We start from the raw sequence: 24,439 nt of genomic DNA, 5'->3' as shown, positions 1-24,439 counted from the left end.
CTGAGAATGTTAGGGAGATTCCCAAACCTGAGCCTTCCTTTGTAGGTGACAAATCTGAGGAATTGTCACAGATTGAAATGTCACTAGAGGAGGTTTTGGAATTAATTGATAAATTTAACAGTAACAAATCACTGGGACCAGATGGCATTCATCCAAGAGTCCTGAAAAAACTCAAATGTGAAATTGCGGAACTATTAACTATGGTTTGTAACCTGTCCTTTAAATTGGCTTCTGTACGCAATGACTGGAAGATAGCTAATGTAACGCCAATATTTTAAAAGGGCTCTAGAGGTGATCCTGGCAATTACAGACCGGTAAGTCTAATGTCAATTAGTTGAAACCATAGTAAAGAATAAAATTGTCAGACACACAGACACATAGAAGAACATAACTTGTTGGGCAAAAGTCAACATGGTTTCTGTAAAGGGAAATTGTATCTTACTAATCTATTAGAGTTCTTTGAAGGGATCAACAAACATGTGGACAAGGGGGATCCAGTGGAAATAGTGTACTTAGATTTCCAGAAAGCCTTTGACAAGGTCCCTCACCACAGGCTCTTACGTAAATTCAGTTGTCATGGGATAAAAGGGAAGATCCTTTCATGGATTGAGAACTGGTTAAAAGACAGGGAACAAAGGGTAGGAATAAATGGCAAATTTTCGGAATGGAGTGGGGTAACTAGTGGTGTTCCCCAAGGGTCAGTCCTAGGACCAATCCTATTCAACTTATTCATAAATGATCTGGAGAAAGGAGTAAACAGTGAGATGATACTAAACTGCTCAAGATAGTTAAGACCAAAGCAGACTGTGAAGAACTTCAAAAAAACCTCACAAAACTAAGTGATTGGGCAACAAAATGGCAAATGAAATTTAATGTGGATAAATGTAAAGTAATGCACATTGGGAAAAATAACCCCAACTATACATAAATTAGCCCCGATCATATTGTAACTACAACTAATCAGGAAAGAGATCTTGGAGTCATGCAGACGTCCATGCAGTGTGCGGCAGCAGTCAAAAAAGCAAACAGGATGTTAGGAATCATTAAAAAAGGGATAGAGAATAAGACTGAGAATATCTTATTGCCCATATATAAATCCATTGTACGCCCACATCTTGAATACTGTATACAGATGTGGTCTTCTCATCTCAAAAAAGATATACTGGCATTAGAAAAAGTTCAGAAAAGGGCAACTAAAATTATTAGGGGTTTGGAACAGGTCCCATATGAGGAGAGATTAAGGAGGCTAGGACTTTTCAGCTTGGAAAAGAGGAGACTAAAGGGGGATATGATAGACGTATATAAAATCGTGAGTGGTGTGGAGAAAGTGAATAAGGAAAAGTTATTTACTTGTTCCCATAATATAAGAACTAGGGGCCACCAAATGAAATTAATGGGCAGCAGGTTTAAAACAAATAAAAGGAAGTTCTTCTTCACAGAGCACACAGTCAACCTGTGGAAATCCTTGCCTGAGGAGGTTGTGAAGGCTAGGACTACAGCAGGGTTTAAAAAAGAACTAGATAAATTCATGGAGGCTAAGTCCATTAATGGGTATTAGCCAGGATGGGTAAGGAATGGTGTCCCTAGCCTCTGTTTGTCAGAGGGTGGAGATGGATGGCAGGAGAGAGATCATTTGATCATTGCCTGTTAGGTTCACTCCCTCTAGGGCACCTGGCATTGGCCACTGTCGGTAGACAGGATACTGGGCTGGATGGACTTCTGGTCCGACCTGGTATGGCCATTATGTTCTTAACACTATATCACAGTTTACAAACAGCATTTTAAAAATATAAACTATTGACAAGATGCCAAGAACAGCATTTCAGCTTATTATTGCAGCAGTGAAAACAGACAAGATGAAAAAATATAAAATAGAGGATGAAAATGAGATGTAGCAATAGAAAACCAAAGTCTCCAGCAGCACTGAAAATGGATTTGAAAGGACTGATGTGAATGTTAAAGTGTAAACATGATTGATATGTAAACGAAAATTGATGGCTCATCCTGAAAGGATTATTAGATTAATATTTTGGTACTGATACACATGTACAGGACATATCAAACTGGTGTGAAAAGGAAATTTAAAAAGAAAAAAACAACAATAACATGTCTCCGTGAATTTAAAGTTGTTCCTACCTATTTTTCTTTTTGGTTGCGGGTTTTGTTGTTGTTTGTTTTTTAATGTGACTATGTGGCAAACTCAAAATTTAAAAAAGTCACAGTGTCACCTTTTTTATTCCACAGGCAAAAAATTGTAAGAGCTGGGAAACAAAGGACTAGTCTTTAATTTCTTCTGTCAGCTACCTGTATTACTATTATTAGTATAATGAATGATATGACCTGTTGCCACTGTAGACAGAAGAATATATATTAGACTAGTTTAGTCTTGCCTATTGTTTCACCACTGCACTCATGCCATAAGCAAATAAATATTTACTCTTCTCTACAGCCTAATATAAAATGTTATGTAAAAGCCATTAGGTTTCTGTGACTTACAGCAAAGGTATTCCATATCCCCAATCAACATTCCTTTTTAATTAAAATTAGTAATCAAAGCGCCATTAAGTATGATTAAAAATATCATTAATGATTCTGGGTTATTAGTCAACCAAGATGAAGTTATTGAGATGATCTTAAAAATAGTTTCTTATAATCATTTTGCTGGAAGAAATTCAACAGTCCTTCACTGTAAGATGATTGAAAACAGCATTTTATAGGAAGTAGGAGAAAACAGAATTTTTCATAGCAGCATAGTCTAACAGCCCAGTATCTTGTCTTCAAAAATGGTCAGTGTCAGATGAAAAAAAAGAGCTGTTAAAACTCCATTAAGCTCCTTAACTGTGCTATTTTTAAACATACCCTTATGGGAAAGTCCTACACAGATTAATGGAGATAAATCCTAGGGATAAGTTTCTACAGAAATTAAATAACATTCTATAGAAATGACTCTAAAGCCATATAGAATTTAAAACTGAAATGTATCCTTTCTACAGAATTTTGAGCTCAACCTCCAGAATATAACAGAGAATGAAGGCCTTGCTATAAGATTATTTATCATCTCTTTTTTTAAACTGCAGAAATGTTCTCATATTCTATTATGGTGTGTAGGAGTGCTCCACCAGGAATAAAGGTATGGTCTTGCAAAGTGCTAATCACTCAGCACCGCAATAAAGTCAATAGGAGCTGAGGGTGCTCAAGGAAGAGTTCAGCATCTAACAGGCTCAAGATTAGGGTTACCATTCGTCCAGATTCCCCCGGACATGTCCGGCTTTTTTGAGTTAAAAATAGCGTCCGGGGGGAATTTGTCAATGTCCGGACTTCCCCCCCATGCAGAGTGTGCGCGGCTTACAGGGCAGCCGGACGGATCGTGCCACTCGCACGGGCTCCGGCAGCCAGAGCCCTTCCTCCGCTTCCCCCTCCTCTCCCCTGCAACTTGAGCCCAGTCCCCTGCTCTCTCTCCCTCCCCCTCCCTCCCTGCATTCACAGATCGCCAGCCGTCGCCTCGGCCTCCGGCAGTCTGGAGCTCCAACCCTGCTCCCCTCCCCCGCTGCCGAGCGCGCTGCTCTGCAGCACAGTAAGGGGGCCGGGGGCCAGAGAAGCGGCAGGGAGGTTGGGGGGGGGCGGGTAGTCAAGAGACAGGGAGCAGGGGGGAGGGTTGGATGGGTCAGGAGTTCGGGGGGGGCTGTCTGGGGGTTGGGGGTGTAAGGTTTTGGGCAGTCAGAGTACAGGTGGGGGGGGTCTCAGGAGGGGGCAGTTAGGGGACAAGGCACAGGGAGGCTTAGGTAGGGGGTGGGGTTCTGGAGGGCAGATAGGAGCAGGGGTCCCAGGAGGGGGCAGTCAGGGGACAAGGAGCGGGGGGGGAGGGTTGGGAGTTCGGGGGGGGGCTTTCTGGGGGCGTGGATAAGGTTTTGGGCAGTCAGGTTACAGGTAGGAGGTAGGGTCCTGGGGGGCAGTTAGGGAGAGGGGGTCTTAGGAAGGGGCAGTTAGGGGATAAGGAACAGGGAGGCTTAGGTAGGGGTGGGGTTCTGGAGGGCAGTTAGGAGCAGGGGTCCCAGGAGGGGGCAGTCAGGGGACAGGGAGCAGAGGGGTTTAGATGGGTCAGGAGTTCTGGGGGGGGCTGTCAGGGGGTGGGTGTGTGGATAAGGGTTGGGGAAGTCAGGGGACAGGTAGGGGGTAGGGTCCTAGGGGGCCAGTTAGGATGTGGGGAAGGTCTCAGGAGGGGGCAGTCAGGGGACAAGAGGCAGGGAGGCTTAGGGAGGGGGTGGAGTCCTGGGGGGCAGTTAGGGGCAGGGGTCCCAGGAGGGGGCAGTAAGGGGACATGGAGTGGGGGGGGAGGGTTGGGGGTTCTGAGGGGGCAGGAAGTGGGAGGGAGTGGAAGGGGCAGGGGCGGGGCTCCTCCCGTTCTCTTTTTTGATTGTTGAAATATGGTAACCCTACTCAAGATAGGAAGGAGCACACTAATACTGCAGCAGTGCCATTTAAAAAAAAATATGTACGGTACATCCCCAAAACATAACAATATGTGACGAACCAGCATCACCATTCTATGCAAAAACACCCACCGAAAATATATAAAAATACAGCATCGACTTCCCCTTCAATACTGTCATATACCCCCATGAGAAACAAGTATTCACTCTGCCCCTCCTCCTCTTCGTCACTCAGCCCCAACTTCTGACCTTCCTCATCTCCTTTGTCTCATGACCTCTGAGAACCTTTCTTCCTCTGCTGTTTCAGCCTCGTGTCTCATTCTGATACTGTAAGCATCCTTCTCTTCTTTCACACGGCCCCCAGTCTTCCTTTTTCCCCCCTCATCTTACAACTTTCAGGCCCCTTCTTACTCGTCTTTGCCCCCTCTTTGAACCCTAAGGTTCCTTTCTGCTTCACTGCCCCTCCTTTATAGTCTGGTGGCCCTTGTTCTATTTGAGCTCATGAACCTGTCCTGCTCCCTATCCCACATTTAGGGTTTGTTTTTTGTTTTTTGTTTTTTTTGCTGCTTTGGACCGGTGGAGGGCCTCTGCATTGTGTGGCCAGATGTATGAATGACCCTCCTCAGGGGTGTGGAGTGCAAGGAGCAGGAGACTTAAAATGCTCAGATTAGTTGTATGCAGTCTGGGCTGGCTGCTGCGTAATGCAGCCCCTCCTCAGGCCACAAAAATGTGAAGAGGAAGGTCCACTGGGGTGGGCAGAAAATGGGAACAGTAGGTCTGCTGCTGCTTTTTCTGTGTGCCTGTACCCTGCAGACTGCACATCCTACTGGTGCCACTTGACTGAGAGTAGGTCAGACAACAAAAGAAGCTGGGCAATAAGCGGGGGCATGTCAAGAATCAGTTATATAGTGAAGATTTTGGCCCGCTATCCTACAAATGCTTTCTTCCACAGAAGTAGAGTCTTTGGATCTGGACTTAGTGGGTCCATGGGCATCCATGTACCATGTTACCACATCTGTGGCTCTATGGATCCTGCATTAATCCACCCCTGCTTGCCCTGATCAGTAGTTTAACTTTTTCAAAAAATTTGAAGCATTTTGGATTAATGATCATTTATGCCAAGAAGCCTTAATCTGTTAATATGGTGCATTCAGATTTATATTTGCAATTTTTTGTGCATGCATTTTTTCCACACCTAAGTTTTTGCAAACATGGAAACTTAAATTTGTAGGTCCAAAGAGCATTTGCATAGTCAAATCAGATAGTAAATCAGCTAGCTATCAGCTCTCCATCCCAATATTTTGTGCACACAAATCTGACTGGGTAAGCAAAATAATGGGCATGAAAAAATGCATGCACAAAAAACTGCAAATGCAAAACTGCAGGCACAGTTTTAGAGGCCACTTTTGAAAACATGGCCCCAATTCCATCTCAGTGTTCTGGTTACATAAAGTCATAAATCCTAAAATTCATTAACTCAGCCTTTATAAATTACTGTAGTCTCTGTGGAATTACTTGATTGTCAGCCTAATCAATCATGCTTTTCCCATTAACACTGTTGCAGGTACAACAGAATAGCATTTATATAACCCTTATTAATAAGTTTGGCATTACTGAACAATTTTACAATGTGATGTAAACATAGGAAACATATCTACTAATGGCAGTCATCTAACTCATAAATTGTACATTCATTTTCACTTAATGGATTACCTCTAAAATGCATACTCTGAAATTCCATTTTAAACACGAGTTCTCACTGTTCTATTCTATTCCTCATTATTTATGAGTTTATTATTCAGTCCTTTCTTCAGTTGCAGAAATAAATGAATTATTCTACCTGATATGTAATCTACAGTATATTATGCCTATGTATATTAGATAAAGAACCAATGCAACAGTCAAATTGTCAGCCTTTCATTACAAACTTCATTTTTTCTGAATTAGCAGTTTGGGATGGGGTGAAGTGTTGTTAACTCTCACAAGGTTATCATGAATCTCACAGAACTGTTGGGTATTTTTATTAATCACCTAATACCAGGAGCTGCAGCTTTATGTCAGAATATGTGCTTTCATTTTTTTAAAAAGTGTCCAGCTTCCATGGTTCTGGAGAAAAGCTTGAAAATATGAGCCCCTGAAGTCTCAAAAAACAGAAGACAAATAAAAAGAACCCAACATTTATTATTTTATAAAATGTCATGATTTTGGGGGGACCAATCTTATGATTTTTTAATGGTGCTGACAATATTGGGGGTAAGAAATTCACTTGAAGTCATCAGTCATAAAAGATTTCAGTCTGTGAGCAAATTTTGTACACATTTTTATAAATGTCAACAACGTTGTACTAACAATTTAATTAGTTACACAGGGTAGACCTAGATTTGCTTAATAGTGTGTACATGGATCGAGTGTATGTAATCATTTGGTACTTGACCACAGTCACTACAGAGCCTACTATTGCCTTGATCTCAAGCTTTCCTTTTGGTATTGATAGTCCTGAGTTCAATCCAGACCGATATACTTGCTTCCTGGGTGGGTACATATGGCCATGGTTTGTTACAGAATGAGAGCTGAACTACAGTGGGCTTCCAATGCTTGATATGAGCTTGTCTAATGGGGACTACGTAATATGTTGGCCTTGTCTGTGTAATCATAACTTCTTCTAGTTCCAGTGACCATCCAACCTATTACTATCACATACATAATGGCGTTCAAGTTGTAGAGGCTTGAGCTTTTGCTGCAGCAGGTCCCAGATTTGATGGCAGCTGATGTCAGTCATGTCTTTATGTGCATGATGTTGCTATGATTTATTACATGTGCACGCATCATTTGGATGTATAATTCTTCAGAGCATGGACTTTGTTTTTGTGTTCTGTATAGTTGTAGGTGCTTTACAGTAATAATGTATCTGATAGTGCTTTGAGATTGTTATTGTTTTATTATTTTGCATGTTCAAAATTAAATGTGGCCATTGCCACCAACCAGAGGGCATCTGCAGTGACTAGTCTGGGGGCATGTAACTTCCTTTAATTTACATATCCATAATAGAAAACTCCTATTAGCTCATGTCCATCCAGAAACTGTGATGTTACCTTTGGAATTACACTTGAATAATGTGATTAAATACTAGTAATACTTGCCACCTTCTGACAAAACTGTGCCATATAGGCACAATCCATTGTAAGGAAGGCATTCTGCTCTGCCCCATCTCCCTTGTGCAGGGAATGGAGTATGGCATGTCTCTGTCCTCCTATGTATTGAGAGGCAGGGTTGTCTTGCTGTGTGTGTATGAAAAGGGTAAAATGCTATATCAAAAGAATGTAGTAGTGGGTATGTAGGATATTGCCCCTAGAAAGTAGGATACCTCCAGAAGCTCCCAAGTGTACCCAGTATAATACACCTCACAATAGTGTTTGAATGCCTTCTTGCATTTGTAAATTGGTTTAATAATTTTAACATACATTTTATGTAGCTGTTGTTGAACATTAAGTATTATTCATTGGACTATTCCTGCCCTCCTTGCTCCGACAACATAAAAACTCAAAGAATGCAAGTTCAGACCCAATGGTTGTTATATAATTATATTAAAACTAAAGCTATTCCTTAAGATTCAGTTCAGTTTTTGTTCTAATCAATAAACACAGAAGCATCAGTAGCAGATGACTTTGCTTCCATAAAAGACAACTGTTCCCACTCATCCCTTTCAAACAATAGCAGAGATGAAAGCTGCAGATGGACAAATTCCTCTGGAAGATTTAGATGAATTACACATCAGAGCTTCATAGATTTTAAGGCTACAAAGGATTATTATGATAATCTAATGTGACCTCCTGCAAAACACAGGCTACAGAAGTTCATGTAGTAACTTCTGCATCAAGGTCATAACTTTTGATTCAATTAGAGTGTATCTTTTGGAAAGACATCCAATCTGATTTAAAAATGTATAGTGATGAAGAATACACCAAATCCCTAGATAAGTTTATTCAGTGGTTAATTGTTCTTACTGTTAAAAATTTGAAAACTGAAAATGTATTTCCAGTTTGAATTTGTCTAGCTTCAACTTCCACCCATTAGAGCTTATCATGCATTTTTTATAAAAATGTATGCATATTAAACGAATTAGCCTACTTTACTTGATTCACACGGTCACAATTTTCTGCACAGCATAGTTAGGAATTCAACAAATTTCCAACACCCATAATACTTAAACAGTCAAGCTCCTTATATGGGCAAAGGAAGTATCAACAAAGGATGGACTAGAGTATATTGCCACATTCTACATTGCTGTTATTTTTGGGATAATTCAGTATGACTCTTCATAGATGCATAGAATGAAATCCAAACCCCCCATTAACTTCAGGGAGGACAGGGTTTCACCCATAGATTTTTAAGGCCAGAATGGACCATTGCAACCAGCTCTCTCATAACATAGATCATAGCTTTCTTTCATTTAGTTCAACATTTTTTAGTTAAACTATAGTTTGTCTTTCAGAAAGACATCCACTCTTGATTTAAATACTAAAGTCATGTGCATTTAGCATATCCCTTGGCAATCTGTTCCAATGATTAATTATTCTCACTGTTAAAAATTTGCATCTTATTTCCAGTTTGACATTGCTGAATTCACCTTCTGCCTCTGGATCTTGTTATAACTGTCTCTCCTGGATTAAAAAGCCCACTAATATCACATTTCTTCCTGTGTAGGTACCACTATACGTATAGATAAGGTTGGCAAGATTTGATTTCTAATATAATTTTGACAGATAATATTGATGTTTATTTTTAAGCATTTTTTATTTTTATCAATTTAAATTTTCATGGGAAAAATTATGAGTTAAGGTTTTTTTTATTTTTATCAATTTACAGTTGTGGGAAATTATGGACGAATCAGACAACAATTATTTAATGATAGTAGACATTGAAATTCTAAAAGTTAAAGCTTTATAACCTCTATAACACAAATTAGGGAGACAAGGTGGGAGAGATAATATCTTTTATTGGACCAACTTCTGTTGGTGAGAGGGACACCAAAGCTGGTCCAGTAAAAGATATTACCTCACCCTCTAATATCTTGGGACCAACACAGCTACAACAACACTGCATAAAAGACAAATTGTCATCATCACACATCAAACTATACAAAATAGATATCCTTATACTCTAGTGAGTTTTCAAGCAGCATTTTTCTTACTTTGTTTATCTCTAAATTTCAATGATTAAGGAGGGAAACATTTTTTCATCAGTTTGCGTGTGTACAGTGAAATAAACCTTTATTGACATTTACCAATAAAAATCTAATCCTTCCTTATAAACCACAACGCTCAAATGACCTCTCAACCTACTTCGTGATAAGCAAAATAGCTTGAGCTCCTTTTGTCTTTCATTGTAAAATATACTTTCCAGGCCACAATCAATTTCAATTGATTATTTGAGGAGTAAGGTAGAGGAAGGGGGGAAAATGGGGCCCTAAGGAAAGCAGCAGCCTTCAAAGAACTCAGAAGAGAACAACTTATAGGTTGTATTCATCATTCACAGTCAAACTATACCTTCAATCAGTGCACTAATGCAAATTGCACATATGAACTGAGGGAGGATGCAGTCAGATGCATCATGGAGGTGAATGCCTGGCTGCGAAGATGGTGTCGCCAGGAGGGCTTTGGCTTCCTAGACCACGGGATGCTATTCGAGGAAGGACTGCTAGGCAGAGATGGCGTTCACCTTTCGAGGAGAGGAAAGACCCTATTCGGACACAGACTGGCTAACCTAGTGAGGAGGGCTTTAAACTAGGTTCGACGGGGACAGGTGAGCAAAGCCCACAGGTAAGTGGGGAACATGGAGACCGGGGAGATGGGTCGGAAACGAGAGGGAGTGTGGGCTATATTGGCAGAGAGAAAGGAGAGTCAGGACAAAACTGTGAGGAAAGATCAAACCAGTATCTTAGATGCCTATATACAAATGCGAGAAGTATGGGGAATAAGCAGGAAGAACTGGAAGTGATAATAAATAAATACAACTATGACATTGTTGGCATCACTGAAACTTGGTGGGATAATACACATGATTGGAATGTTGGTGTGGATGGGTACAGCTTGCTCAGGAAGGATAGACAGGGGAAAAAGGGAGGAGGTGTTGCCTTATATATTAAAAATGTACACACTTGGACTGAGGTAGAGATGGACATAGGAGACGGAAGTGTTGAGAGTCTCTGGGTTAGGCTAAAAGGGGCAAAAAACAAGGGAGATGTCATGCTAGGAGTCTACTACAGGCCACCTAACCAGGTGGAAGAGGTGGATGAGGCTTTTTTCAAGCAACTAACAAAATCATCCAAAGCCCAAGATTTGGTGGTGATGGGGGACTTCAACTATCCGGATATATGTTGGGAAAATAACACAGCGGGGCACAGACTATCCAACAAATTCTTGGACTGCATTGGAGACAACTTTTTATTTCAGAAGGTTGAAAAAGCTACTAGGGGGGAAGCTGTTCTAGACTTGATTTTAACAAATAGGGAGGAACTCGTTGAGAATGTGAAAGTAGAAGGCAGCCTGGGTGAAAGTGATCATGAAATCATAGAGTTTGCAATTCTAAGGAAGGGTAGAAGGGAGAACAGCAAAATAGAGACAATGGATTTCAGGAAGGCAGATTTTGGGAAGCTCCGAGAGCTGATAGGTAAGGTCCCATGGGAATCAAGACTGAGGGGAAAAACAACTGAGGAGAGTTGGCAGTTTTTCAAAGGGACACTATTAAGGGCCCAAAAGCAAGCTATTCCGCTGGTTAGGAAAGATAGAAAATGTGGCAAAAGACCACCTTGGCTTAACCACGAGATCTTGCACGATCTAAAAAATAAAAAGGAGTCATATAAAAAATGGAAACTAGGACAGATTACAAAGGATGAATATAGGCAAACAACACAGGAATGCAGGGGCAAGATTAGAAAGGCAAAGGCACAAAATGAGCTCAAACTAGCTACGGGAATAAAAGGAAACAAGAAGACTTTTTATCAATACATTAGAAGCAAGAGGAAGACCAAAGACAGGGTAGGCCCACTGCTTAGTGAAGAGGGAGAAACAGTAACAGGAAACTTGGAAATGGCAGAGATGCTTAATGACTTCTTTGTTTCGGTCTTCACCGAGAAGTCTGAAGGAATGCCTAACATAGTGAATACTAATGGGAAGGGGGTAGGTTTAGCGGATAAAATAAAAAAAGAACAAGTTAAAAATCACTTAGAAAAGTTAGATGCCTGCAAGTCACCTGGGCCTGATGAAATGCATCCTAGAATACTCAAGGAGCTAATAGAGGAGGTATCTGAGCCTCTAGCTATTATCTTTGGAAAGTCATGGGAGACGGGAGAGATTCCAGAAGACTGGAAAAGGGCAAATATAGTGCCCATCTATAAAAAGGGAAATAAAAACAACCCAGGAAACTACAGACTAGTTAGTTTAACTTCTGTGCCAGGGAAGATAATGGAGCAAGTAATTAAGGAAATCATCTGCAAACACTTGGAAGGTGGTAAGGTGATAGGGAACAGCCAGCATGGATTTGTGAAGAACAAATCATGTCAAACCAATCTGATAGCTTTCTTTGATAGGATAACGAGCCTTGTGGATAAGGGTGAAGCGGTGGATGTGGTATACCTAGACTTTAGTAAGGCATTTGATACGGTCTCGCATGATATTCTTATCGATAAACTAGGCAAATACAATTTAGATGGGGCTACTATAAGGTGGGTGCATAACTGGCTGGATAACCGTACTCAGAGAGTTGTTATTAATGGTTCCCAATCCTGCTGGAAAGGCATAACGAGTGGGGTACCGCAGGGGTCTGTTTTGGGACCGGCTCTGTTCAATATCTTCATCAACGACTTAGATATTGGCATAGAAAGTACGCTTATTAAGTTTGCGGATGATACCAAACTGGGAGGGATTGCAACTACTTTGGAGGACAGGGTCATAATTCAAAATGATCTGGACAAATTGGAGAAATGGTCTGAGTTAAACAGGATGAAGTTTAACAAAGACAAATGCAAAGTGCTCCACTTAGGAAGGAAAAATCAATTTCACACATACAGAATGGGAAAAGACTGTCTAGGTAGGAGTACGGCAGAAAGGGATCTAGGGGTTATAGTGGACCACAAGCTAAATATGAGTCAACAGTGTGATGCTGTTGCAAAAAAAGCAAACATGATTCTGGGATGTATTAACAGGTGTGTTGTGAGCAAGACACGAGAAGTCATTCTTCCGCTCTACTCTGCTCTGGTTAGGCCTCAGCTGGAGTATTGTGTCCAGTTCTGGGCGCCGCATTTTAAAAAAGATGTGGAGAAATTGGAAAGGGTCCAAAGAAGAGCAACAAGAATGATTAAAGGTCTTGAGAACATGACCTATGAAGGAAGGCTGAAAGAATTGGGTTTGTTTAGTTTGGAAAAGAGAAGACTGAGAGGGGACATGATAGCAGTTTACAGGTATCTAAAAGGGAGGAGGGAGAGAACTTGTTCACCTTAGCCTCTAAGGATAGAACCAGAAACAATGGGTTTAAACTGCAGCAAGGGAGGTCTAGGTTGGACATTAGGAAAAAGTTCCTAACTGTCAGGGTGGTTAAACACTGGAACAAATTGCCTAGGGAGGTTGTGGAATCTCCGTCTCTGGAGATATTTAAGAGTAGGTTAGATAAATGTCTATCAGGGATGGTCTAGACAGTATTTGGTCCTGCCATGCGGGCAGGGGACTGGACTCGATGACCTCTCGAGGTCCCTTCCAGTCCTATAATCTATGAATCTATGAATCTATGAATCTAACCTTGTTCTGTCAGAGAAATAGGATAAGGGATTCTTGTGCACATAATGTTTTTAACCAAATCATATGCACAAAGGTAAATGCAAAAAATAATGTCATTGACTGAGTCCCAAAAAACTGAGTCCCAAAAAACTGTCACGATTAAGTAATCAGCTATATTCATTTGTACTTTACATTATATTATGGTTGTTGCACATTTTTTGTTTGTTTTCTGCAATTCATAGTCCTGATGAGAATTTTTATCATCAGATGAGAACTGTTATCTATTTCCTTATGGTTAGTATAATATAGTAAAGATAACATGCTACTTATGTAAACATATTTTAGTCCCAATACATATTTCCCCTGCCGCTTCTGATTATTTGATTTAATTGTGCTGAATCTATAAATAAATACTAAAATCATTAAGTATTAACTGAGCACTGTTCATCTTCAATATGCCTTACTAACATTAATTGATCCTTATAACACCCCTGTAAAGTATGAAAGTATTATTATCCTGATTTTCCCAAGAGGGGAAACTAAGACAGAAATTAAATGATTAGTTCAATGAGTCACTCAGGACTGAAATCAGACCACACCTCTCTTTTAGTATAGTACAGTTTATTGTGAATATTTTAATTTTAAAACAGACTTTGTTCGATTTAAACATCTCTCTCAAAATACAATGCTTTTCCACGCATTTATAAGCCATTTATTTTTCAGGATACTGCAGGAAGAAGATGATGCTATACCACAAAGGGCTGTGGATGCATGTGCTCATGAGTGTGTTTGTGAGTGTGCATGTATATTTTCATCTAGAAGATTTAAGGAAGAGATTTTAAAATAAAGAAAAAAAATAAATCCCCAAAATGTCAGTGCCTATATGGTCATATCATAAACAACTGCACAACATGCTGCCAGGCACAGCTTTACAGTGGTATCTTGAACATTTGTGACAGTACAGGATCTCTGTTAACCAGCCCTAAGGGAGAGAATGTTAAAAGTAGCTTGGAGGAACATAAAACGTTGTTGGCATAGCTGATTTCATATGCCTTGCTCTATCTTTTGTCTTTCTCTCCAAACCCACCCCATCTTCTCTTCTATCCGAGTTAAAATAAATAAAAAATGTACCTTGATTGTACTGGTGTGTGCTCCTGGATATTCTTTTTCTTCCAATGTTGACCAGCGCTGTACAAATTTTGATACCAGGGGATCATCATAGTCCACTATCTGAAAGCCTGAGACATTAGCTCCTCCAAACTGGATTTTTGATAAATCTCCATCAGTAAATCCCTGGGCACAGAAAACATGTGTCAGTTATTTCACCACGTCTATCAGATTAGTAGGTACAAGTAAAGAGTTATCATGCAATTTTTATTGCAGAAATGTAACCCAACATTTCCCTTTCTCAGGGATCTGGGCTCAGACCAGCAGTGAAGATACAGAGAGTGTGTCTTGTCACTCTCCTTTACCATTTAAAAGCTGAATTTAGCAGTCCTTTTTAATGATGAGCATTTACTCATGTGAGCAATCTCATTTGTTTCAATGGGACTACTCATGTGAGTAAGTACTCACTATCATGAAAAACAGCTACACAATCTATCCCTAACCAGTGACAGTGAGTCAGCCACTGTCTCACTGAAGGATTGCTATGATCTGCCTTCACAGAGAGTATGGTGGGAAGACCCTTATAAGCCTCCCTGTAATAAAATATTATTTTTGCTGATATGAATATTCTTATTCTGTCATGGAAATAAAGTTGTTCTAGCCTAGAGAATGAAGCAAGTCATTTTAAGACAAATTGTTAGGGCCAAATTCCACCCACAGATACATGGAAACAGGGCTCCCCCTAAAAATTTGTGGAAGCCAAATACATGAATCTGAGGGCCTAGTTATGTCCCTGCTTCACGTATATGCAGTATAAAGAGAAAATGAATTACAGTGAAGTGTCACTTGCCCACATTAAATGAGGGGAATTATGTTAATTTTGACAAACTAGCTGTCAAATAAGCAGGTGATTTTTCAATTACTTCTCATTTTTTTCTTTATGCTTCATGAAGAAAAGACCAGTGTAAACAGCAGGGAGGAGCAGAGCTGTGAAATAGCCTTGAAGCCAAAGACTTTCTATGGCAGAAAAGGGGAAGCCAATGAAAGGATTCAAAAAGGTGGTCAGAATGACAGGCAAGAAATACAGGATGATTTTAGCAGCTGCTCTCTGAACAGACTGGGCGGGGCAGGATAATGTGCATGTCAGAAAGAGCAGAGAGAAGGTTATAGTAATTAAGACAGAAGATGATGACAGCCTGGATAGGTTTTCTCTGTAGTCTGAGTTTCTGATTTTCTTGTGGCACTGTTATAGGGAACAGTTAAGGTAGTTTGGGTCCCTAAGCTGTGAATGTCCATACTTTCAAAGTATTTTCATTTCTTGTAAGTTTAATGTTAACTCTGAATTTCCAGAGTTTTTCATTTTCTTAATTTTGCTCTCACTACAATATTCTTGGTAGGATTCTTAGTGCTATGTACCCTCACCTTCACCTTTAAGATTTTCTCTGGGAAATTCCATTTTTTAAAATAGTGCTAACATGGGACTGGTGAGAACAGACAGCTGGAGAGGCAGAACAGATGGGGGTATCCCTGTCTCCTTGAAGCTGATATGAGGGAAGCTCCACAACTACGGACATTCAAAGGTCACCCAAGTGCGTCTCTAACCAAGTCAGTAATATCAGTTCCTCACTTATTCTTAGGAGCTTGTTAGCCCTCCAGTAGTCTGAGGCAATGATGACACTTATCCTCATCCCTTCACCCTTACTTGGCTCTTCAGCCTCTGACAAGCCTAAATAGTGCCCTCAGAGGAGAAAGACTGTGGGAGGGAGAGGGAGATAAAGAGCCTTTTAGAGCAAGTCTACGTGGAGCATTAGTCTGGTGGAAATTCTAACATGTACTAACATGTTGCGCACTACGTGGCTCGTGGACCCAGCTGGCATGTACTAAGAGTCCTCTAAAATGTTAATGTAGTCCATTTCAAACAGCATTATGGTAAAGTGCACTAGGCAACTTTTAGTGTACACCGTGTTGACATGCCTAAGACTCACTGTGGGTTCTCCTCTTCTGCTGACCACAGGAGAACCATAGGAAAGGGGGAGAGAAGTGTTCTTCAGTCTTGTTCCCAAGCCCCATGTGATCTCCAGAACCCTCAGTAAATACCATTTTAGTAACTTGTGTATATTTTTAATTAGTGTGTATGTAGCTATAATAGTTACTGTATGCTAAACATACACCAACAGTCAAATCCTTCAGTCCTTTTTCTTACTGAATCAAAAACATACTCTGATTTCAATAGGAGAGAGACTAGGTCCCGCTCCTGCTCCCACTGAGGTTAATTGGGCTCTATGTCAGGACTGAAGGATTTGGTCCCAGCTAATGAACTGATCCATGATGGGTGTATATTTATCATTCAGCTGTACAATTAAAATAAAGATGTTTTGATTTTAATAATCTGTTATTGCTAAACCAACATAGATAATTATGCTAATTAATTTCAATGGAAACCTTAATCTGAGACACTTAACTCGAAGTGCACCCAAAATGTTTTCACAATGAATACAAAAAGCAGCAGCAACACCAACCACCATGACCAAAAACTGTCACAATTGCTATGGTGATGCATCTTAGCTGCTGTGCTCACAGTGGATGCCACATTGCTTGCTAATATGAGCATTTACATAGGAATCATGCAGTCTTTCTGAATCTGATCTTAACCGCAGGTTGTTTTGATATAAACATGCAATACATAATTCACAGTATTAACTATATGTCATCGGGAATCCTTCAAAGTCAAAGATGATTGTCTTTCATTGAATACCCAATTCAAATTATCTATGGGTCCACTGATGGCTGATAAGATGTACTTGCCTTGTATATTGTGTAGAACATTGTATACTGATCTGTACTATTTGCATTTGAATTCTTACTGTACAATTTTGTAGTATGCAAATGTATTATTAAAAAGGAACCTCCAAAATATTTTTGAGATAGTTTGGTTCAGTAAATTACAATCACACAGGTTCTCTGCTGCAAAATGAGAGCAAATGGATGAAATATCAATCTGTGTATTGAAATGGATTAGTCACACTTTTTAAACAAATATATTTGCTGTCCTTCAAAATTAAAAATTTATTTGAAATTAAGCAAAGTTTTGTAGTTCTTCAAATTTCATAGGCATGACATATTTCTCTGTTGTTTAATAAACCTACAGTAAATGGGGGTTGGGTCTTTTATTCTCAAGAAAGATAAAAATGAAGTTAATTCCAAATATGTTTCCCTACTATTCTGTTTTTAAACAGACATTCAGAATCTGAGTCTCAGTTAAGCCAACACCCCTTTATATCACGCTGGCAGCAGAAAGGGGCCTCAAAGTGGGTAGAAATGGCCCCTACAGAATATGTCCTGTACATGCGAGTGGAGAGGCTTCTTGATGTCCCAATAGAGGGTAGATTGGGAGAAGGCAGTGGCATGTCTGGAGCTGTTCTGTTTTCCCAAAGCCTTTAGAGGACCAGGGGAAACAGAATGTAAATTAGAGCAGCCCTAAACCAAGTCAAGCACCTACAAAGTGCCACAATACAGGAAACATAAAAGTGGCTTATAGCTACTTTGCGCCCATGTTCTCTCCCTGCCCCAAGCACAGGAACTGAGTAACAAAGAATCAAGCCTTCAGAATCTGGCCTTTGGGCCAATTTCTCTACTGGTGTAAATCAGCATACCTACATTGAGTTCAATGGCTCTTCATATTCAAAGAAAGAAAAATAGCAGTTCAGATCATTAACCTTAAAACAGTAAAGAGTTTGCTAAATCTCTCTTAGATAGGCTATTAACTAGAGGGTCAGATTGTGATTGACCCCTATGCAAGTGTGCTGTAGGGAGAGAGGGCTGTAGGAAGAGAGGACTGTACTCAATTTTTCCTCTTTCTGTGGCCTGTCATTGGTGCAGCCCCCACACTCAGATGGCTTCCTCAATGAGCCCCAGAGCTGAGAAGAGTAGGGAGGCCTCCTTTCCACATCAGCCCACTGAGCAGGCTAATCACAAAAACAGGAGAAAGTTGTACCATCCTAAAGATGGTATAGTCTGGGCACTGCCCTTGTTCTTAAACAATGTGCCATTTGCGGGGCCACTCACTGCTCATAGCATGGTGCAGCTCCACACTGCCACTTCTTAAGCAAATGATAATGTCACAATTTGGCCTTGGGGGTCCATTTTCTGTCTCGGTTTTGGTCTTGATTGTTCAGTCCTTACTCATGTTGCTGATTGCCAACACAAATATTGTCACTGAAGTCAGTGGGATTATTTGCCTGATCAAGTGCTTACCAATGTGAGTATGAACTCCAAAATTGGGCCCTGACACTAGAATCCCTTAAAAGAAAATAATGTAGCATGATCTTGGAATATAAGGTTATTTATTGGCTTTTTGTAATAGTTTAGTGACACAGTTTTACTGATCTTTGCAAAATCTAGACCAAGAGTTTTCAAAAGAGATAGCATATAAGATATAGTTCACCCAACATTAATTGGGTGAGCTCAAGTTCAACTTAATATTTATATATTATATCCAATAATATTGTATACTTATTCTCAGCCCAGTCCTGACCACACTAATAGCCAAAAGCAAACCCAGTCAACATTGTGATGGGAATAAATATCAGATGTCAGTATTGAGGTGCATTTGGAATAGTTTAGTTGGATGGTGACATATTACTTCTGTACATCTGACTTACTTTACTTTTTGTCTTTTCATTTTAACTACACATATAACATCCAATGTAGGAAAGACCTGCTATGGCTGTCCTGTAACATTCCATTAACTTCAGTGAGAACTGAATGCATGGACTAATTACAGTAGCAGCCTAAATGTAAAGCCTAGGAATTTTGAAAAGAGAAGATGCACCAAGAACAAAGCAGAAGGACACAAAAAACTGGTTCCCCCAATTAATGGCACAAATAATTTGCAATGGTAATGTTTTTTCCCTAACTGAATGATGTGGTCTACATGGAGGGCAATGAGTGTTCTAATTCCCACATATACTCAGACTGCTCTCATGCATATAGATTGATCCTGCAAAATGCTGAACATCTTCCTGGAGGTGATGAGCACCCTCAACTCCCATTGAGGGGAACCTGATAGAAAGCATTCAATACCTGAACGCACCAGCCCCAAAAACATTTTTGTAAGAAATAAAATAGCAAAAGTTTAGCAAGGAGGAAGAAATTTAACATCCCCCCACACCAAAAAAATATCTATTACAAGCTCATAAAACATAATACTGTCCTGGTATGTTACTATTAACGCTAAAAAAAGTAACGCAGGCACATGGTAATAATGAAATCACTTACCAGATTTGCAATGATGTAATGGTATCCTTTCACATGTTTACCAATCGTAATAACCTGTAAAAGAAAAGAAAACTCATTTTCATTGAAAATGAACAGTTACTACATGGGCTTACCCTAAAAAAGTAAAATACCCCCTGATTAGTTCTAGTCACTAATCTTTATTTATTTATATTGTGCTTTTTCAAAATATTTGCTTTTATTTTACCCAGAAAAGCCATGGGCCAGATCCTCAGCTGGTACAAATCAGCACATGTCCATTGAAGTCAACAGAGTAATGATGATTTACACCAGCTGAAGATTTGTCCCCAAGACATTGAGAGAGGTGTATTGAATTCCAAGGACTAGACTGTATCTTTAGGCATACTCCAATTGTAGTCCCAGCAGACACTGTGCCTCAGACACACCTTCTGTGGCACAATTCCCTCCCTGCTTCCTCCTTACTCTGAAAGAGCAGTAATTTACTGTTGGCAGTACCAGCAGCAAATAATGACACCCTCTGTGCTGGCTCAGCTGTCCTGGACACTAATTGGTGGAGGCAAGGGGAAATGGAGCCAAGGCTTTGCCCATCCCTGCCATGCTGTCCACTCCCTACTTATTGGCTCTCAGGGGAAATGGGAAGGGAGGCACAAGTGGCCATGCCTGCATCCAAGATCTAGGTAGTCGATCTACACTGGCACCCATCAAAGCTGCACATTTTTCTATAAAGTCAGGCTTTTGTTTGATAGAAACTTTAGCTTCATTCAATTCATGTAAGATTTTATATTTTTACATCTTGGCAGGTATACTATTATAAAAGATTTAGGGTTCATTATCACTGTATTTATATTTGCTCACAGAGTGTTCTTAGGAGGTGAAAATTAATGTACCAGTCAGCTTGTAATTAGTTTTTTTTCTGTTATTAATTGGTTTCTGTGAAGTATTGGATAATAAACTAAAATTTGGAAAATGATCACACTCAAAATTGTACATGAAATTTAGTATGGACCCCAAAATACTACTTAGGCAAAAAAAAAAAAATTGCCACTCCCCAAAGCAGTCATGTCTACTCCAAAATGGCAATAAAATATCAGAAATATAGAACACAGAATGGATTTATATAGATAGTAGTTTTGTTGCTTGATTTTGAGTCAATTTTAAAGATATTATTTTTCAGTGAAGCTAGGGATGAATGAATACATGATTAAATTTGGTCAGAAAATTTGCAATTATTGATATAATATATCTGTGGCATTTATATCTTTTTATATGATCTCTTCTGTACTATAGGTGTCATACCATATGTATTACTTAAAAGCTTGATTCTTCAAACACTTCCTGAGTGTAGGGCTTATTAAGTGAACAGTCTCATCATCACTCTGCACTATTGACTTCAATAGGACTATTCATGGGCTTCAAATTATGTATATGCTTAGGTACTTTCCTGAATCAAGATCTATACTTGGTGTTTAAATTGGTCTGACAGAAATAAGCACTATGCTTGGCAGGAAGTGTTTGCAGAATTAGGGAGTGAAAGTGACACTGACAACTTACAAATCAAAACGTTGCCTGAATGTTTTTCTACTTACTTTGTAAACACCTCTGAAAAAGATTAGAAAATAAAAATCTCTTTTTTCTAATTTGTTTACCCTGTACATTTGACAGTACTTTGTGTGTAGTCAGTTTCATTGACTCCCTAATACAATCTTTTGTCAATCAGTTTGCCCTGTTGTGTTGGTCTTTCACATAGTAACAGGAGAGAAAAAAACATTTTTAAAATAAGAAAATACAACTGCAAACCTGCCAAAATTAACAGGGACAGTCTGGTGGGAGCACAGACCAATCTGAAGTTGTATAGGGTGAAGCAGCCCAGATTGTACTAGGGCTGCCTTAATCTCCCTCACGGCTGATTTCCACCGCTTTGTAGTCAGTGTGACCTCTGGTAACAAAGGGTACAGATTAATAGTGTGAGAAGTAGCCTACTCTAGTGGATCAAGCATGGGACTGACAGCAAGAACTTTCAACTTCTGCTCTGGCACTAGTCAAATCACTTAATTTTTTATCATTATTTCTATCTTTCTAAATTTGGGATAAAAATACTAGTAATATATATAAGTGTTAAAATTCACCAGAATGTACACTAACCTCTTCAGTAGCTGGGAGTCTAATAAATTCCAGACTCCCTGCCAATTTAGAGAATTGTCCCTTGAAAATCATTTGAAAATGCTGGCAATTCTCCACAAGCCGCTAGGCTCCAGATAGCCTGCATCAGGAGTCCCATCCCAATGTCTGCCCTTTGCATAGTGCTCTGATTATGGTGGACAGGAGTTGGTTACTTTTCTAATATTCCTTCAAAAATCCGGAGTCAGGCAACAAATCATGAGATTTTAAAAATGACTATTTTATTTGCTCTTGCTTTTGAGCTTTTAGGAGGTAACATTTTCAAGATTTTCTCCTCAAACATGAGGGCTAGTAATTTATTGTTTTTAAAAGCAGAAATTCTCACAATCACTTGATAGCAGACACTGCGGCTTTAAGAAAAAAACTCACCAAATATCATGAGATTCACAATAAAATCACATGAGCTGCCAATATTGCTTTTCCAGGGATTGGAAGCCCACTCAAAATACTAACCGGCTTTGAGTTTAGGGAGGACATTCCAGATGCACTGGGATTAGGCATTACATGGACACTTGCAACAGTCTCTTTTCTGGGAAGTGACAGTGACATCAAAGACTCTACCCAGTTCAATAACTGTACTGAGAGGAAGGCACTCTGGGTCTGCACTATTCAGTACACCTCCCAGTTTTGAGGTCCTAATGTAGGTGCTGATCTAAAATAATTTACAATCAATCCAGAGTTTTAAGGGAGTCACGTGGTTCAAAGACATTTGCATTTCCCTGCCTAGCAGGTGACGCAAGGGACCAATAGAGCCATCTGCTTTTACACTGCCCTAAAAAAATAAAGACTGGAAGAAGGAGGGACTCTTCAGGTCTTCCCACATCTTTCAAATAAGTCAGAGGAGGAGCAATTTGAACAAGGAAGGAGATTTAGTTGATTCTCTCATTTAGTTTCTGACAAATTCACAGAGGCAGGGATGAGCATCCTGTAATTTACATTAAGCCAAGAATTAGTTGGCCAAATTCCACACATTAGCTTCAATGGAGTATATGGGTATAAGTAAATGCAATACCTAACACCAAGTATTGTAAATGTTAAGGCCAGAAGGGACAATTGGAGCATTTAGTCTGACCTCTTGCAGGCCACAGAATTTCATCCAGAAACTCTTGTGTTGAGCCCACTGATGACGTATGGTGTATGAACATAATTAAACTAATTACTAGTTATATGCATTAGATTATTTAAAGCCTATTTGGTTATTAAATATTTTTATTACTGAGGTTTAACAACTATGCATATATGCATGTAGTTGCTGCTCCAAGAGACATTGCAGTTAGATTGAGTAGATTAGTTACTCCATATTAAATGATTATCAATTATTGGTTTGGGATTTTATAATTGGTGATTGCAAATCTATTTATTGATGAGTAGCCACTGTATTAGATATAGAAAAAAATAATAATAAACCCACATTAAGCAACAGACTTACTTCCTTATCCGAAGTTTCTTTTTGCTACATCAGCATCATAGAAACACATCTATTATTGCTCCTCTGGCACAATGGAACTCTCAACAATAAGAGTAAAGCACGCGCGTGTGTGTGTGCTCGTTCCAAGACTGTGCAACAAACTTTCCCATGAACTAAGGAACATCACCAACCTCACCACACTCCGCTCTGAGAACAAGGTGAATATCTTTGATCTTGCCTTCTCTAACATAAACACATCGCAATAGGCATATGTATTTTAAAAAATCCCACCAAAACAAAACACTCCACTAGGGAGAGGATGAGAGAACAATCACGTGACAGATATGTAGTCATATTGCTTAATACACTACTGAAAGGTACTCAGATACTACAGCGATGAGCATGATATAAAAACCTATATAGAACAGAAAAGATTCAAAGGGTAAAGTAACTGATTATCAAAATAGAATCATACATAAATAAAAACTGCTGATAAAGCAGCACTACAGGAGCACTCATTATGTATCCTTATACAACCAGAAGTCTTCCATTTCTGCTGTCATTTAAAAATTGAGTGTAGCAAACCTGATCAACAATGTCGTTCACTTTATCCCGCTCGCAGTCCAGAATCACTCGTCTTTCCTTTTTCACCTCCAGATCTTGAAATAGTGAACGGTAAGTTTCATCTTTTCGGTCATTGTTAATATTTCCTACATTGATAGCAGTCACTTGCCATTTCTTTTCAGCAGCAGAATCCAGGACCGCTTGCAATGTTGATAAGCCTGGTAAGAGGTGAAAGACAACAAAGTCGCAAGAATAACACAGGCCCATAACATGTGAATTGTAGCTAATTTATTTTAAAGACCACTCAGTAACTTGTGTGGCTGACAAACAGAAAAAGACAGCTGTGACAGAACTCTCCTGAAAAGGTGATGCACCTGGCCCTGATCCTCCATGCCTTGTGCACACACAACTTCCATATAGGTCATTACAAGGAATACAGGATTGGATCCTATAAACAATTACATTTTGTTTTTGCTTCAGCTGGCTTCAGGAAGAAATTGTATCACCCTACAATAAAAGCTTCCAACGCATTTGGGAGATACTCTACTTTTCATAAGAGGCCTTTTAGGAGAAAAATGATCCAATTACAGCAGCGGCATCTCTTGTTTATTACTAAATGCTATTGAACTGTTTACTTTCCCATGCTTTAGCGGCAATGCATTTAAAGCCTGATCCTGATCCCAGTGTCATTGAGGTCAAGGCAAAACTCCCAGTTACTTCAGTGG

At 39.6% G+C, this 24,439-nt stretch overlaps 1 protein-coding gene across 11 annotated transcripts in view; it reads right to left on the bottom strand.

Moving 5' to 3' along the window:
- Positions 1-24,439, bottom strand: part of GRIA2 (glutamate ionotropic receptor AMPA type subunit 2) — a 128,718-nt gene that overhangs the window by 45,077 nt on the left and 59,202 nt on the right. For all 11 annotated transcript variants that reach the window (XR_010601823.1, XR_010601822.1, XR_010601824.1 and 8 more), the window contains 3 exons: positions 23,736-23,932; positions 19,586-19,639; positions 14,333-14,494 (listed from right to left, as the gene is read on the bottom strand). Coding sequence is in view for 8 of the 11 variants with exons in the window: in XM_065597886.1 (XP_065453958.1) it covers positions 14,333-14,494; positions 19,586-19,639; positions 23,736-23,932 (413 nt within the window). In the remaining 3 variants the exon portion in view is untranslated. The remainder of the gene's footprint in view (positions 1-14,332; positions 14,495-19,585; positions 19,640-23,735; positions 23,933-24,439) is intronic.

This window comes from Chrysemys picta, chromosome 5 (genome assembly GCF_011386835.1).
Source record: "Chrysemys picta bellii isolate R12L10 chromosome 5, ASM1138683v2, whole genome shotgun sequence".
NCBI classification, from domain to species: domain Eukaryota; kingdom Metazoa; phylum Chordata; order Testudines; family Emydidae; genus Chrysemys; species Chrysemys picta.
This window is presented reverse-complemented; position numbering and strand designations above follow the sequence as displayed.